The 16,046-nt window shown below is 29.5% G+C and overlaps 1 protein-coding gene across 3 annotated transcripts; it reads right to left on the bottom strand.

The window, feature by feature from the left end:
* Nucleotides 1-1,547: 1,547 nt before the first annotated feature.
* LOC120079639 (uncharacterized) lies at nt 1,548-7,187 on the bottom strand. 3 transcript variants are annotated; one of them, XM_039033906.2, is made up of 6 exons: nt 6,878-7,156; nt 6,411-6,672; nt 5,576-5,679; nt 5,150-5,326; nt 2,438-4,293; nt 1,548-1,903 (listed from the first exon to the last, which is right to left on the bottom strand). In XM_039033906.2, exons 2-6 carry the CDS (start codon nt 6,620-6,622, stop codon nt 1,754-1,756), a joined length of 2,499 nt encoding a protein of 832 aa, XP_038889834.1. In that variant the 5' UTR covers nt 6,623-6,672; nt 6,878-7,156; the 3' UTR covers nt 1,548-1,753. The 3 variants fall into 3 exon arrangements, with proteins under 3 accessions (XP_038889834.1, XP_090170930.1, XP_090170929.1); XM_090314804.1 differs by having other exon boundaries at nt 4,900-5,326; nt 6,878-7,082; XM_090314803.1 differs by having other exon boundaries at nt 6,411-7,187.
* Nucleotides 7,188-16,046: the final 8,859 nt, after the last annotated feature.

Here is a 16,046-nt window from a genome sequence, read left to right as displayed (position 1 = left end):
TATTACATCAATCTTTGTGTATCTTATCTAAATACTCAATTAAAAGTTGTCATGTGACAAGTTTTTATTTTTTAAATATTTTTTTCTTTATAATTCACGAAGATGCATCTAGATAGATGTAGGCTAGGCTTCACCCGAGTATTGTTCTTAGTGGTGAGTAAGAAAGAATTCAAACTTTTGGAATCTCCAACCTCTTAGCAATCCTTGGCCTATCTAAAAGTAGCAAAAAGCCTTAGTAGAAAGAGAGGGGGTCTCGAACTTGCAATGTAACCATATAGCATAGAAATTTTGAACTAGAGCCCAATATGATTCAATTAAAAAAAAAATTAGGATGAAAACTGAAAAGTGGTGCAATGTGACAAATATGGAATAAATATTGAATTTTTCCGTAGTTTCTTTTTTTTTTATAAATGAATTATTGTAGTAAAAAAAATTTGAACGGTTTAAATACTATTCTAATCTATATTCTTCCAATTTTGGTTTATTTTGTTCTTATACTTTTAAAATGTATTTTCGTCCGTGTAATTTTAACTTTGGTTCATGTTAGTCTCGTACTTTTAAAAAATGATTATTTTGGTCCCTTAACAATGAAATAAAAATGAAGATGAAATTACCAAAATAGTCATTTTTGAAAAGCACGGGACCAAAATGAACCAAATTATAAGTACATGTACCAAAATGAACAAGATTGAATGTGTGGAGACGAAAATAAACGTTTTAAAGGTATAGAGACTAAAATAAATCAAAGTAAAAAAAAAAAAAAAAAAGTGATCAAAAGTAGTACTTAAACCTCTTGAATCTAGATCTATAATAGTTTGTTCATGTAAATCAATAATGGACTACAACATTGATTCTTGTTATTTATCAACCTACATATTAGTTGATGAAGAGAGGATCATTTTAGTCCCTAATTGAAAGTAGATAAACCAAGATGAACATTTGAAAATTACAAGAACTAAATGAGCCAAAATACAAATGGATAATGGTCTCAACCAATTGTATGATTCAATAATCTAGATTTTGTTCTAGATTTGGCATATCCAATTTTCACCATCGCATTGGTCATTACTTTGGTGGAATCTAATTTTGGTTATTTATAAATATTAGTTCAATTCCTCCCCATATCTTGTAAAACATTCAATTTTATCTTGAATGTGTGGATTTTGTTGGGAAAAAAAAAATAGACCGTCCATGGTTCAATTTCTCAACCCATAATTATTGAACTAAAAAATGCCCTTTGTTAACGTCTTAAACAACATTTCTAAACAAAAATAAATAAATAAATTGCTTATTGATCCTCCAAGCAATGGGTAAGTTTACTTATTATGAAGTTCTTCCATTGCAGCTAAGTTCATACTTCATTACAACTATAAGAGTTTTATGTCACAACTCTCACCCTGCAAACAATAAAAACAATCAGCTTGTCTTTGCAGGACGTTTTCAAGCCATTTTGCAATAAGTTTCAAACGTAAGTCCATAACAATACCAACTTAAACCCTCCCCTCCTGCTCATAATCCAAGTTTATGAATCTAGAAAGAATAGATAATTGCAACAAAATTTCGTATCCATTTATTCTAGCTAATGCCTTCTCGGTACAAAAGCGTGTTTATGTCGCTGCAACCATGGTTTAGACTTTAACCCGACATATTGAATGAGGTAGTAGTAGTAGTAATACAGATAAACTCATTTTATTACGCCACTAAAAATATAATTACAAAATGTATATACAAATTAAGTAAAAATAGAACCGTCTTACATCTCAGATAAGAGATTGCTGATTTTCCGAAGCTCCTTGAGAGCTGCCATGGCTGTTACTTGTCCTTTGCCAACTAAAGGATTCTTCGACAAATTCTCCAATGATCCTACTTGACCCCGTTCTTGCTGAAATACGGTTTCTATAACCTGTCAACCAAGCAAATTGTCAGTTATTGTAAGAATGGAACCACAGATGAACCAAATTAACAGAAATTATCGTCGTTCTGATAACCATAATTATTCATTTTCTCCCCGTTAGCATTTGATTCCATAATTTGTTTCTTCTTATTGTGCGAGCAATTGACACCATCTATAAGGGACTCTCACTAGGAGTGGAGCCAACAATTTTCTTGACAAAATTTTGCATTCTAACTCTATATAAATAAACTAGAAGAAAACCATGAAAGCTCAGGTATTTTATATATACAACAAACCGAGAGGGGGAACCTTCTTCGCTCAGCTCCTAACTCTCACAATAAACTTAAATAACTACATACCTATCAAGACTGTTTCTAAAAACCTGTCCGGGGCCTAAAATTATGGTGCTGCAAAAGGTAATTATTATTTTTTTTCATACTTAAAGATGTGGTGACACATAATCTTAGAGGGAACAGGATCCTCTTTATGGGAGTTGTCCACATGAACCCCAGAAGTTGAATTAACAAAATTTAGAAATGTTACCTGAATGTGATCGAGCATAGATTGACCAAGATTCTTGAGAGTCCCCATCACATTTTGATCCACACCGTCTCCTTTGCCGCTAACAGAAGTACTACAAGCCCCATCAATTTTAGGGGGATCAATATTCTTTATTGGATTACTCTCGGCTCCAGTCGATTTGGAAGTCTCAGTGTCAGCTTTCCCCTCACTAGCAGCATTTCTGCCAAACTTCCAAAACCATGGAAATTTTCCAAGAAGTTTCCGATCCTTTGTCCCCACTGCTGCATTGCCCTCAAAATCATTAGTGCACCCAGATTTTTCAGGGATGTTCTCATACTGATCTGGAGCTGGAAGAGGCGAACCTTCCACTACAGACTGGGACTGATCATCATTTTCATCCAAGGACAAATTTGAAGCAACACTGCTTCTGCTTGAATCATTTAAGTCATGTTCATTATCATTTGCTCCACTGAAGGAACTTGTTGGGTCTGAGAATATTGAAGAGTTTTCTTCACTGCCAGCAATTCCACTTTCACACCTCTTGTCTTCAGCATTTTCCATGTACTTCTCACAGCCATCTTGTCCATCCACCTCCCCTTCTACCGAGAGATCATCCTTGTTATCGACTTCATCATTCCCACATTTTTCACTGTCTTCCTCTGCACCAAGTTCGCGCGACAAATCTGCCAGCAACCTTCGCCTAACAGAGGACTTGGTGTTCTTTTTGCCACCCACCAGCTTTGCTGGAGATGGGTCAGATTCTGTCCTATACAGGAACCTCACTTTCTCTGACCATCCTTTCTTTTGGGCTGCATTCTGACTTCTTGAGCCACTTTGTTTAAATTCTTGTTCCTTGTGTAAAACTCTCCACTTCTCCTCCCAGTAACTCTCAGGAACATGATTTAATGGAGTTTTTGGTGAAACAGAACCAGATGAATGGCCATTACCTCGTGCAACCATAGACTTGCTATGGTTATGATAAGCTCCAGACAACAAGGGTGTCGATGAGATATTAGAATGCATTGCTAATGTTTGCAAAGATTTCGCCTTCTCTATCAGTTTTTTCAAATCCACATTCTTGGGGAAGTTTAACAATCTCTGAAGACATAAAGTTGCATTTTCTGTGGCAAGTAAAGATGATCGCAGATAAAGTAACATAGAAACAGCAATAGCAGCAATAAATGCACCACGAGATGAACCAAGGAAGTCAAAGCTGGAGCTTGTCTCAGGTTCATCACTTCTGTCAAATTTTCTATTATCTGATGCAAATATTTCATCCCAAATTGTCAAGAGGTCTTCAAGCGAAAATTCACGACCAAATAAAACCCTTAACCAACGGAGAGAGAAGTACTGAGGCTCTACACCCAGTTCAACAAGGTGAGCATGTAGGGATGAATCAACATGTGAGAGCAAGTGGTATAAAGCAGAAGATGCTTCAATTACAGGAGGCAATCCTGAAAGGGAACCACCTGCAGGCGTTGGAGAGTAAAAGTCTGCCATTGCAACTTCCCCATGGGCTCCACTCATCAAAGCATCCAACATGGTATATGCATCGTGTTCAATAAATCTCTCAGAAAGGACAATGCCCAGTTCCCCTTCAGCTCCATATGCATCAGTCAACAATATAATAGTTTGTATTTCAGGATCTAGCTCTGAAAGACTTTTTACGCTTTCCACATTTCCATCAGCTCCAAACTCATCTTCAGTTGGATCCAGACGGTTTTTGAAATCAAAATTATATTTGAAACTACCATCTTGAAATGAGAGGCCATCAAACTTGTCGGCAAATTGGTCTTCATAAAGTTTTCTCACTTGGGAAAGCCTCTCCACATCAACGTGAAGAACATACAACAAAGGAGCCAAAAGTTCGTGCATTCCTACAGTATAGAACAGGGGAGTATAGCTTAGAAATATAACGGCAGGAAGTTAAGAAAATTCTGCGTGCTGCGGATTAAGTAGATAAACCCTCAAGCACATTTTTTATCACAAACTTTTTGACACGTGAACCTTCAAGGGCTGGGAATAGTAAAGAATATACAAGATAGCGACTTGCTTTTCATTTGCATTTCATTTGGTTCCAATTTTTATCAGAGAATAGTTGTTGGCAAACATGTCAAATCAAACAAAAATTCAGGCTAACCACTAATGCAAGGTTAAAAGTTTGCATCTAATCATAAGGTCCATAACAAAGAATAATTCCCATCATTATTGAAATAACTACTGTAAATAAGAACAAAACAGTAGCCAATTATGTGACAGTTTCTCCACACTACTCGCGCTTGTAGGTCTCACTATAAATGACATTCAGATACAAGGGCTATATAATAGCCCTAGCTAACATATAGAATGGTTAACAATGCTCATCATACCATTTAAATCATTCTTGCTCTCAATATTAACAAAAAATAGAGCAATATAAACACCCAGAAAAGGGATCTTGTAATTGTTAATCTCTTAAATTGTTTTAAAAACAAAGATCTCACCTGTGATATTGTTTTTCAATAGATGTGGTTCTCCAACGCTTTTTTAGCTTTTCCTAGAAAGGAAAAGTTACTGGAGAATCATAAAAGGAGCAATTATTTTACATAGCTCCTCTCCCAATGATATTATATAAAAGAGAAATCATTGGTTTGAGAATTAGAAAATTCTTTGCATCCTGTACGTGATATTTAACTAGTAAAACCTGAAACAGGAATTGCTTTTATTCTTTTCAGTGTAAATTGCTGAAATTACCTTGTCTATAGCCGAACTGGGGATGTTGAAGGCACCATAACAATAAAATTCTTCTAAGCAAGCTTTGACATCCAGGCGTCTGGAAGTAGCTTCCATGTTCTGGATATAAACGTGATAAATCCTGGTCAACCATTTTCTCCAGCTCAGCACTCCGAAAGAAGCGGCCCCACATGCTATCTGCAGTACAGGATGGTGGCAATTAGAAGCAAACATTGACATTGCTACTTAAATAGCAGCAAAACTCATCTAACAATTAAATGTCAAGGAAATATAAATGTTGGGAACCCCTTTATGAATAAGAATCACCCAGCTCACATTTGGGAAGGAGAAAAAGAAAAGGCATATTTTCACGAGTAAATACCGAAGGCATTAAGATTCAGAACCCTTCCAAACTAGATTGGAGATGGAAGAGGAGATGTAATTTACCTGGGTTTTGTGATAGAGGATTATCCATTGCAATATCAGGAGAACTGCTTCCATCCTTGGAAACGTGTGGATCAACAAGGTGGCGTCTTCTCAACATAGCATATCTGAAAGAAAGAAATAAAGGAAAAGGGTTAAATACAATGATTCAATTTTGAATTAATAAAATGGAGAAGAAATCAGATTTGAAATTGTTCATATAATATTGATTTCTTATAAAAAAAAATAGCCATCATTGTTGATATACAGTCGTCTACATCATTACATTCTACAACAAAGTTTCAGAAAGAAACTCTAGAATTAATTACAGTCGCCGACTACACAATATTGATGTATAGAACAAAATGAAATGTAAATACAACTCAATAAGACAAACAATCGATGCTCTGTATGAAACTATAAGCTCAACCTTTCAAAAGAAACTAATTTGGGAACTTAAACGACAAAAACCAAGGAAAATCCAGACAGGCTTGCACTAATTATCATTTAAGGACATGATGAAGAGCACATAAAAAGTTAGAAATCGAGGAGGAACATTCACGCAGAATGGAATCCATTATAAAAATATTAGACGAGTACTAGCAAATCTTAACAAAATAAGAAACCACATATATGTAAGCTCCCAATTATAGAATCGTCAACATGTAAACCGGCAGGGGAGGAATTATAAACAGATTTAGTAAATGGAAAAGGAATGTCAGGAACATTATTGAAACGTTTCATAAAATGAAGCTACATTAAACTCTGGCCAGCAATATAAAAAATGACCAACAAGAGAAAAGTAATCAAAAGAAACAAATTAAGGGGAAAAAAAGGGAAAACCCCCCCAAAAACAAACCTTCTTCTCGAATCAGCTGTAACACGACGAAGATCATCAATAGAAGCCAAAGAAGGCAAAACCCCAAGATTTATACGCCACCGTACACCTCTAAGATCAACAAACCGGCGTTTATCCTCAGAATTCCGATGAGAAACAGAGCCAGAGCAGGAAGAAGAGGATGTCGTCGACGCGGGTTCGGACAATGCCGGCACGATTTCAGAAAGCGCCATGGATTTCAGGTCAAAACTTTCTGGAACTCAAATTTCACCGCGTTCTGAATCTAAACAAGCAAAACCGGAAATGTCAACGAAATCCCACAAAACCCCAGATGAGAAAAAGGGGAAATTAAGAGAGGGAGCTAGAATTGTGCAACGGAAGAATCAGGAAAGATAGGAAGATGAAGAAAAAAAAATCAAAACCCATCAAAGAAAAAGAGAAATTGGAGGAGGGAAAACATGAAAAATGAAAAAGGATGAGAAACTTACGATTAAGAGCGGGGATGAAAATGAAGAAAAGAAGAGGAAATGAATTGAGTGATTACCCAGAATTCCATAAGAAATTATGGGAAGTTAACAAGAAAAAGGGGAAGAAGAATTTTGTTTGTTTGGCAGGCGAGAAGGAGAGAGGGGGAGAGAAGGAAGGGAAAAGGGAGAGAGAAAAAGAGAGAAGGAATTTTGTTCTAATGGCGCTGATACGGCTTTTTGGAGAAAGTCTGGTTTAGGGTCTGGTGAGCTGTCTTCTTCTGTTATTTCTCCCTCTCTCTCTCTATTAGTAATTTTTAGAGAATTTTATTTCTCACCTATTCTTTTTCTTCTTTATTTATTTTTTATTTTATTTGTTCTTACATCCATGTTTAAAATGTCCATCTCCACAAAAATATCAAGATTTTATAAACAAACTTACATATTTATTATTTATATTAACGATATTTTATTGTTTAATTATTATGTTTCGTGGATTTTTTACGATATAATAGAAATATCGGTTCATCACTTATATCCATCTCGAATACATAGAAACGTGAGAATATCAATGGAAATATGGACATGCTGATGAAAATTAATATTATGATTACATTCTCACATCTTATCATATAAAAATAATTTTTTTATTAAAATATTTGGCCTAATTTTGGATTTTCGATATCATTAGACAAATCATGCCCGCTCAAAACTCTCATCATTCACGTAATATATTAATTGGTAAGTTTTAATTCGAGTTTAGGTGTATCGAATTGAAATACCTTGATAAAACACACTATTATCAACATTAGGTATTCAGTCAAACCCATTATATCAAGCGGCATATTCCAATATAAAAAATTACCATATTTACCAAATTTGTTTTAAAATGAACCATTTTTTTTTTCAAAACTACAATATTCATCCAATTAATCCCAATAATTGTTTCTTTTTTTATTTAATTTGTAACATTTTCATATCTTATCATAAGAATTTTTTTTTTTTTTTTAAAAAAAAGACTTTTGGTCTAATTAGGGTGTTCAATATCATTAGAAAAATCATGCTCGTCTACTTTGAGCAAAAGTCTCACCATTCACCCAATATATTAGTGAGTAGGTATTAATTCGAGCTTAGTTTGGTAGGTAAAAAAAAATACTAGTTATCAATTATAAGATTGATGTTGAATATTAATTGAAGTATTAATTATGTCATAATGTTAGAACTTAGAAGTTTGAATCCTTACTTAGATATATACTCTTTTCTTAATTACACCATAGTGACATCTTCGACCTTTGTAGTTTAGAATGAGATATCTTATTACATTATTATAGGATACTTAACTTTATTTAATTGTGCATTTATAAATATTGACATACTAATTTAAATGATTGTATGAGGTAACTCATTTACGTAATTAAATTAATTATCAAAGTTAGTTATGGCAAATATCATAATAGTTTTAACTGAATAACTTAAATATACTTTTTTATGTCATAGACATTCGTTATATATTTTTAAACATTAATTTAAACATCACTCAATTGATTAAGATATTGTGATAAAATATTATATATATATATATATATATTTTCAATATTGATTGTTATTTAGTAATAAAAAAAAAGTTATACAACAACGATATTCTAAATAAAATTCGATGATTTAAATATAATTATAATTCAACTGATATAATGTATGTATTTAGATTAAAAAAAAAAAAAATAGTAGAGTAAGGTGTAATATTGGAAGAAAGGGAAAAATGAAGGGAGGGATTGTGAATTTTGTGCTAATGCTAAAAGCATATTCCTTTTTAGTAGTGGCGCTCCCATTTCTTTTTCACATGCATTATTTCTCCCATACTTCATTGTTCAATACAAAATTATTGTAAGATAGAGATAAAGGGTAAAAGTGGAAGGCTACATATTTTTTTGTCCAAATAAATAGGACATGCAAGTTTGAAGATTCAATCTTTGGAGAGGTAAATAATGATTTGACCATTTAAATTATAGAGATTGGATTGACACTGGAAACCTAATTTCACATCCGTCCCGTTTACTCAACTATAAATAGTGGGGTTTGATTAATTATGTTTGTTGGTGTTTATTAATATTGAATCTTAATCAACGTTGGGTGAAATTTGTAATTCTAATCTGTAATCTGATTACAAAGGAGAGAGTGATCAATCCGATTATCATTCATATTTATATGACACTCATTACTCTTTTTTTTTTTTTTTTTACCTTTTAGGATTTTTTTTCAATTTTTTTCTTCACATGTCATCAATTTCATTCAAATGGTTTTTGATATATTTAAAAATGGAAAATTTTCATAAATAGAAAAAAAAATATCAAACTATTTACAGAAATAACAAAAAAACATTGATGGACACTGATAGACTTCAATCAGTTTCTATCAATAATAGACTTCATAGAAACTGATAGAAGTCTATTATTGATAGAGGCTGATAGAAGTCTATTCGTGTCTAATAGAAACTGATAGAAATTTAAAATGATTAAATTTTATTATTTTGTATAAATAGTTTCCTTTATTTTTCTATTTTTGAAAATACTCCTTTAAAAATCAGTATTAGTATAAGTATTAATATCAGTATCGATAATCATGTCGTTAATCTAATCAACAATTTATATTGACATTGATATTGCTATCAATATCAATATTCATACTTAAAACATTGGCAGTTTTTTTCCTTTTATCCACTATGATCTCTAGATTCATACCCAATACTCATATCCATATGGATAATTTATATTGATATTGATATTAATATCTATAATTTTAAAGTTAGCATTTTTTTTATCCGTTATTTTTTTAGACCATAATTACATTGAGTTAACATTTTTGTTTTTATGGGTGATTTTTTTGTCGTTTTTTTTTTCTATAAGTGATTTTTGAATTAGTTTGTTACAAAATCGTAATTTTAAAATAAATTAAATAAAATAACTATAGATTATATTTGAAAATGGTTGTTTTTAAATATATTTTTACCAAGATGATGTGTTTTTCCAAATTAGAATTTGAATTAGATAGGTGTGATTTAAGATAATTCTAATTTTTTTTAAAAAAAAAATTATACACTTTTGAAATTTTAATTAAAGTATTAATTTTTAAATTTTTTAAAATATAAAAATTTAAATAAGTAAATAAAAATGAACAATTTTATAAGGTATTCAGAAATTGACATGCTAGACTTACCGAATATTGGATAGATGACAAAGGAACGAAGCTAGTTTGATAGAGGAATAGTAAGGGGAATACAAGATAGTGCAAAAAAATGGTCGAGGTATTCAAAATAATAAAACATGATCATTCAATTAGTTTGGTAATTTTTTCTAAATTCTAAGGACATTATAGTAACCACATCTGTTCTATTCTAATACAAGTGACAATGTAAACGACCTTGATGGAAATCAAATTACAATTGCAAACTGTGTATGTAAATAGGCTCAAAACAAACTAATTTCCTTTATAGTTAAAGAGCCATTATGATTGACACATGAATGAAAAATCATACCAATTTTAGTTACAGGTGGATAAATGTGTTTTTAGAATAATCCTCTTAAGTTAGCAGTCTATTCTTTTAATTGATGTGTTTTATTTCTCTCTTTTAAGAATATTATTACTTCATAAATGAAACAAGGATGTAAAAATTAAAACCTTCATTATCTATAAAGAAATGAAACCAAGTTCACATCAAGACATTAATATTATGGTTGATTTTAAATATAACAAAATAAGCTAACTTATTTATAAATATAGAAAATGTCACTATTTATCAGTGTTAGTGATAGGCAATGATAGATATCTATCGGTGTCAGTGATAGGCACCGATAGACATCTATCAATGTTAGTGATGGACACGTATAAATAATGACATTTTACTATATTTGAAAATATTTTCAGTAGCTTTGTCATTTAAAAATAATTATCCTTAATTATTATTATCCCCTAATTCATTTATTATCCTTTAAAAGTCTAATCTACGTAATCTTTTAAAATCGTCAAAATTAACGTAGCTCAACTGATATAGTATTTGAACTATCAACCTCAACCTCAAAGTCAATATTTGATTTTTTTTTCATCCCACATATATATATATATATATAAAAAATAATAATTTCTTAAAATCTCTCACAATGGAAAATGTTTATTTTAGAGATTTTATTCATAAAAACAAAATTCACATTCATCACAAATCATTTTGTGAAGCATTATCCGTTGCTGACGTGGTAGAGACGTGTCTTGTCTTCCAAGTCATCAATTCTTATGCCCAAATTGACCTTAACCAAAAGACCTCTATTTTGTGCACATCTTGTTCACGTGTTTTTTTTTCTCCTCTAATTTACAAGTCTACCTTTTATTTACCCCCAATTTATTAAATTAATTAAATACTATTAAAAAAAATAATCAGATTTTAAAGTTAATAATATAAAGTCACATTCAAACTGTAATAAAAATCAATGTAATCGTAATAGAATTTCATTGATGGTTCAGTTGTAATGAACCTGAATCACAAATATAATTAAATTATTTTTTATTGCACTTACTTAGAATTATGAATTTTGTCACATTTACTGTTATCGCTACCATTATCATTATCTTTCAAAGTCAAAATGATAACTATAACGATAAAAGTACTAAAATTCATAATTTTTCTTTTGAAAACAACAATGGCAACCATAACAATAATAATATAACATAATTTTCAGATGTAATTGGATTGAACACACTCCGCTCGATAATCAGTTTGCATTTTTTTTTATTATAGATTTGGAAGTGGACCTTATAACACAAGAAAACTAACATTAAAGATAATTAAATGACACTTTTCACATCATTGATTTATTATGTTTTTATTGGAATAACGGTGGCTTAAATTCAAAACTAAAGAGTCTCATATATTTTAAATATATAAATTTAAATTCTGTATTTCTAATATAAATATTTACAGTACTCATACGATTTGTTAATTTTTTCATTAAAAATATTATTATTATTATTATTTTAAGAATACTTGAAAATATGTTCATTAGTTATAAATGAAAACAATACTATTAAATTATATAATTATTTAAACTTAAAATTTATTTTTTTCATTCCTGAACTGTAAAATTCAAAGATAGAGGAAAAATGAAAAGAGGAGATAAAATTTTAAATTGTTTTTTTTTTATTTAAAGTGAAAATAATAAAAGAATTACTTCAGTGACCCGTTAAATATATATTCTTGAAAATTTTGAGACTAAAAAAAATTATATTTGCAGAGCCAAGCATAAATATTTTTTAAAAAAATTAAGGATTAAAGAGTTAATTTTCCTTTTTATTTTATGTTAATTTCTATGACTTTTAAAAAGTAATAGTTGTGCTCTTCGTTCTCCTTTATAGAACCATTTCTTGTATCAAAAGTTTAAGGTGTAATTATAAAGGTCTATAATTTAGTAATGACTTTTTTTTTTTTTTACCCTAAATTAAATTATGTAGATGGATGGAATTTGTAATTATTTCTTGAATTAAAATAAAAATTTCTAATGGTCAAGGAGTTTGAAAATAAATTAAAGTCTATTTGGATTGGTCAAATATTTTTCAAAATTTCACTTCCACTAAACACTTCTCATAAAGGCTGTTTAAAATAAAAATACTCATGTATTCGACAATTCTTTCTCAAAATGTTTTTACATACAAGTTTGTTCAGTTTGTTATATACTAAAAGGTGTTTCATTAATGTCAAATTACTATAAATGATGATTATAAAATACCATGAATTAATAATTTAAAATAACGGTCTCTAGAGTTGGTTGTCTGAAGTGGTGGTCGTCGAAAGTGGCCGTGGACAGTGGTGGTAGGTCAGAGTTGGTCACACGATAATAATGACTAGAGATGACAACAATGTCGATCGTCGGAAGTTTCGCTGAAATAGGATCTCATTGGTGGTCCTTGATGGTAGGCGGTAGTAGCCACAATAATATAGTGGAAGTGAGGTAGAGTCGTAGAGGACTATTAAAGACATTTTGATAGTTTTAAGAATTATACAAATTAGGACGAAATTAACTGTTAAACACTCGAAAAAACTTATTTTTCTAGAAAGTTGATGTCGAGTGTTCATCTTAAATCAACTTATTTCATAAATTTGTTTTTTTTTTCCCAAAAAATCTATTTTGATGAATGGACATTCAAATTTTTTCTAAATGAACTATTAAAAAAAAATAAATAAATAAACCAAACACATCTTAAATAAATAGCAAATTCGAATATTTAAATTAGCAGCCGACTTTTGTTTTTTTGTTTTTGGTTTTTTTGGTTCTCTAATTGCGTTTACGCCAATTATTTGTTATGTTATTTAATTATTAAATTCAAATTAGGTTGCTTTTTAGTCCTATCCATCCTTTTTCTTATTATTTTTAACGTTCACTTGGGAATTCCATATTAACATACAATAATAATTAAATAAATAAACGTGGTATTTTCAAATTTAGAAAATTAGATAAATTATTTATAAATATAGTAAAACATACTATCTATCATATCGTAATAGACTGATATCTATCTATCGCAGTCTATTAATATAGACATTTTATTATACTCAACCATATTTTCAACTATTTACCATTTAAAACAATTACACTAAATAGCCCGCATTTAATGTTTATATTCTGTAAAATTAAAATCTTCAAATTAATATTTTAGTTCTATTAATTAGTTACAATTTTGTCTACACATCTAGGAGCTTAGCTATTATGATTCTCTAAATAACTGTATCATCCTCATTAATAATTTTCCTTCAATCATTATTGTTTGTTATTTCCTAGACATAGTTATGAATCTTAAACAGAAATATTTATTTTCCTCCATCCAATTTCTTTTTATTTTAAAAATATTTTAATGTGATATGAAATTCCAATTTTCAAATTCATAAAGGAAGTTATTGAAATAAAGAAATTTCAATTCTAATGTTTGTCTAAGACGTTTTAATTATATTTTTGATGATATCTTTAAAATAAAAATAAAAATGTCAATGAAAATATCGATGATGGTAGTTAAAAAAATTTTAATAGTCATAATTAGGTGTGATTATTTGATTGGTGTACCAATCTCAATAAATACAAATAATTTTGTTAAGGTGTGACAATGGTTGCTCCTAATTCTTCTCCCCAACCAGACAACTTTTTTTGCTTATTTATGAATGTTTTTGTTTTTCTTGTTCAACTTGAGTTTATATTCCATTTAAAGGAAAAAGGAATAAAACCACCACTTTTTAGAACCAAATTATTACTTCTCAATATATAACTTCAAAATTTAACATCTTTAACACTATATTTTTATTTTATAGTGTTTAAATTAGGGGAAAAAAAACACATCTGATTTTGAAAGTCATTTTCAAAATTTCAAAATTTGTTTGATTAATTATCCTCTTTTGATAATCTTGTATAAAGTTTAAATACTATTCTAATTACTCCATTATCTTGTATACTATTTATTTTGATTTCTTACTTTTAATTTTGGTTTATTTTAATATTTGTACCTTCAAAATATTAATTTGGTCCTTATATTTTTAAATAGTGACAATTTCGGTCCCTTTATTTATAAAATATTAAAATTGTCATTTAAAAAAAATGGATTGAGATAGACATTTCGAAACTCAAAATGAACCAAAATTGGGACTAAATATAATAAAAAATTAAAGAGTAGAATAAAATTTTTAATTTAATTTAATTTATTTTTATGTTTCTTGGGGTTGGAATGGAAACAAAAAGCTCACCCTCTCCTTTGTGTGAATCTATTTTGTTTGGAGTGTTGGGAGCAAGAAGCCCCTCTCTCTCTCTCTACCAACCACTCTTTCTCTCCACCTAGTGGAAGACAAAGCATGCATTGAACCAATTTGGTTGTTTTTCTTTTAATTGGAATTTCTTAGTCAAAGAAAAATAAATGAGAATTAAATCTATACCCATAAAAAAATATTCTCAATTAATTAAAGAGTTGTTTTTAAATTAAAAAAAATGAAACTTATTTACAATTATAGCAAAATGTCACTATCTATCAGTGATAGACCCCGATACGCATGATTAGTATAGATGTCATGATTAGTATAGATGTCTATAGTGATAGACCCCGATAGGCATGATTAGTATAGATGTATCATTTATAGACAATAACATTTTTTATAGGGTTGTTTTTAAATATAGAAAAATGAATTAAAATATTTACAAAATATATCAAAAATTTAAAACTATCAATGATAGACACTGATAGAATTCTATCAGTGTTTATCAACGTCTATTATTGATAGTTCTAAAATTTTGTTATATTTTATAAATATTTTCAACAGTTTTATCATTTGAAATAATTTTCCTTTATTATATTTAAAAAAAATTTTTTTTAACAGTTTTATCATTTAAAAAATTATCTTTAATTAAATTGGTTCATTTTTAATCCAACAACTACAAAAATAGAAATCGAACTTGGAGGATGTATATTTCAAAGCTTGCTTTAAGAATTAAACTTTGTGAATGGAATTGACCAATTATCGTCATTGGACATTACCATAACTACATGTAAAAATTTAAAATTATATATATGTGAAATTAATGTATGATTATTATTTTAAAAAAAACACATATTTTTATGTTAACATTATAAAACATTATTTTTAGGAAAATTATTATAAATGACAAAACTGCAGAAAATATTTATAAATAATAACAAAATATCATATTCTATCTGCGATAGACTACTATCTGTGTCTATCATGACACAGACAGTCTATCGCGGTCTATTACAATTTATTACAAATAGACAGTGAAATTTTGCTATATTTGTAAATATTTTGGTTCATTTTCCTATATTTGAAAATAATAATTATTTGTATGTATCATTCCAAATATAGCTCAATGTATGATTTAAATAAAAATACATACATATTTGGGTATAATACACTTTTGATTTATGAGGTTTAAAGTTGGTATTTACTTGGTTCCAGATGTTTCAAACGATATACTTTAGTCCCTGAGATTTTAAAATGGTTCTAAATGGTCCATGACGTTAGTTTGACCATCAATTAGCTAATGAAAAAATGACGTGGCATGCTGAGGTGGTAAAATTTAAATGAGGTGGAGAATTTTACTAATTAATTTTATATTGTTTTGACCTTCAATAGTGTTGAGCGTTGTAATGAACTGCTACA

The sequence above is a fragment of the Benincasa hispida genome, chromosome 6 (assembly GCF_027475165.1).
Source record: "Benincasa hispida cultivar pf3 chromosome 6, pf3_genome.v1.1, whole genome shotgun sequence".
Taxonomy (NCBI): Eukaryota; Viridiplantae; Streptophyta; class Magnoliopsida; order Cucurbitales; family Cucurbitaceae; genus Benincasa; species Benincasa hispida.
The sequence above is the reverse complement of the archived record's forward strand: the minus strand, read 5'-3'. Positions and strand labels throughout refer to the sequence as shown.

Bases quoted from the DNA above. Each gene is read 5' to 3' on its own strand.
- LOC120079639 (XM_090314803.1), bottom strand. From the start codon at position 6,622: ATGGCGCTTTCTGAAATCGTGCCGGCATTGTCCGAACCCGCGTCGACG. The intron at 5,327-5,575 runs GTAAATTACATC...CCTGTACTGCAG, and splicing joins TCCTCTATCACAAAACCCAG to ATAGCATGTGGGGCCGCTTC. The intron at 4,294-5,149 runs GTAATTTCAGCA...TCTATACTGTAG, and splicing joins CCAGTTCGGCTATAGACAAG to GAATGCACGAACTTTTGGCT.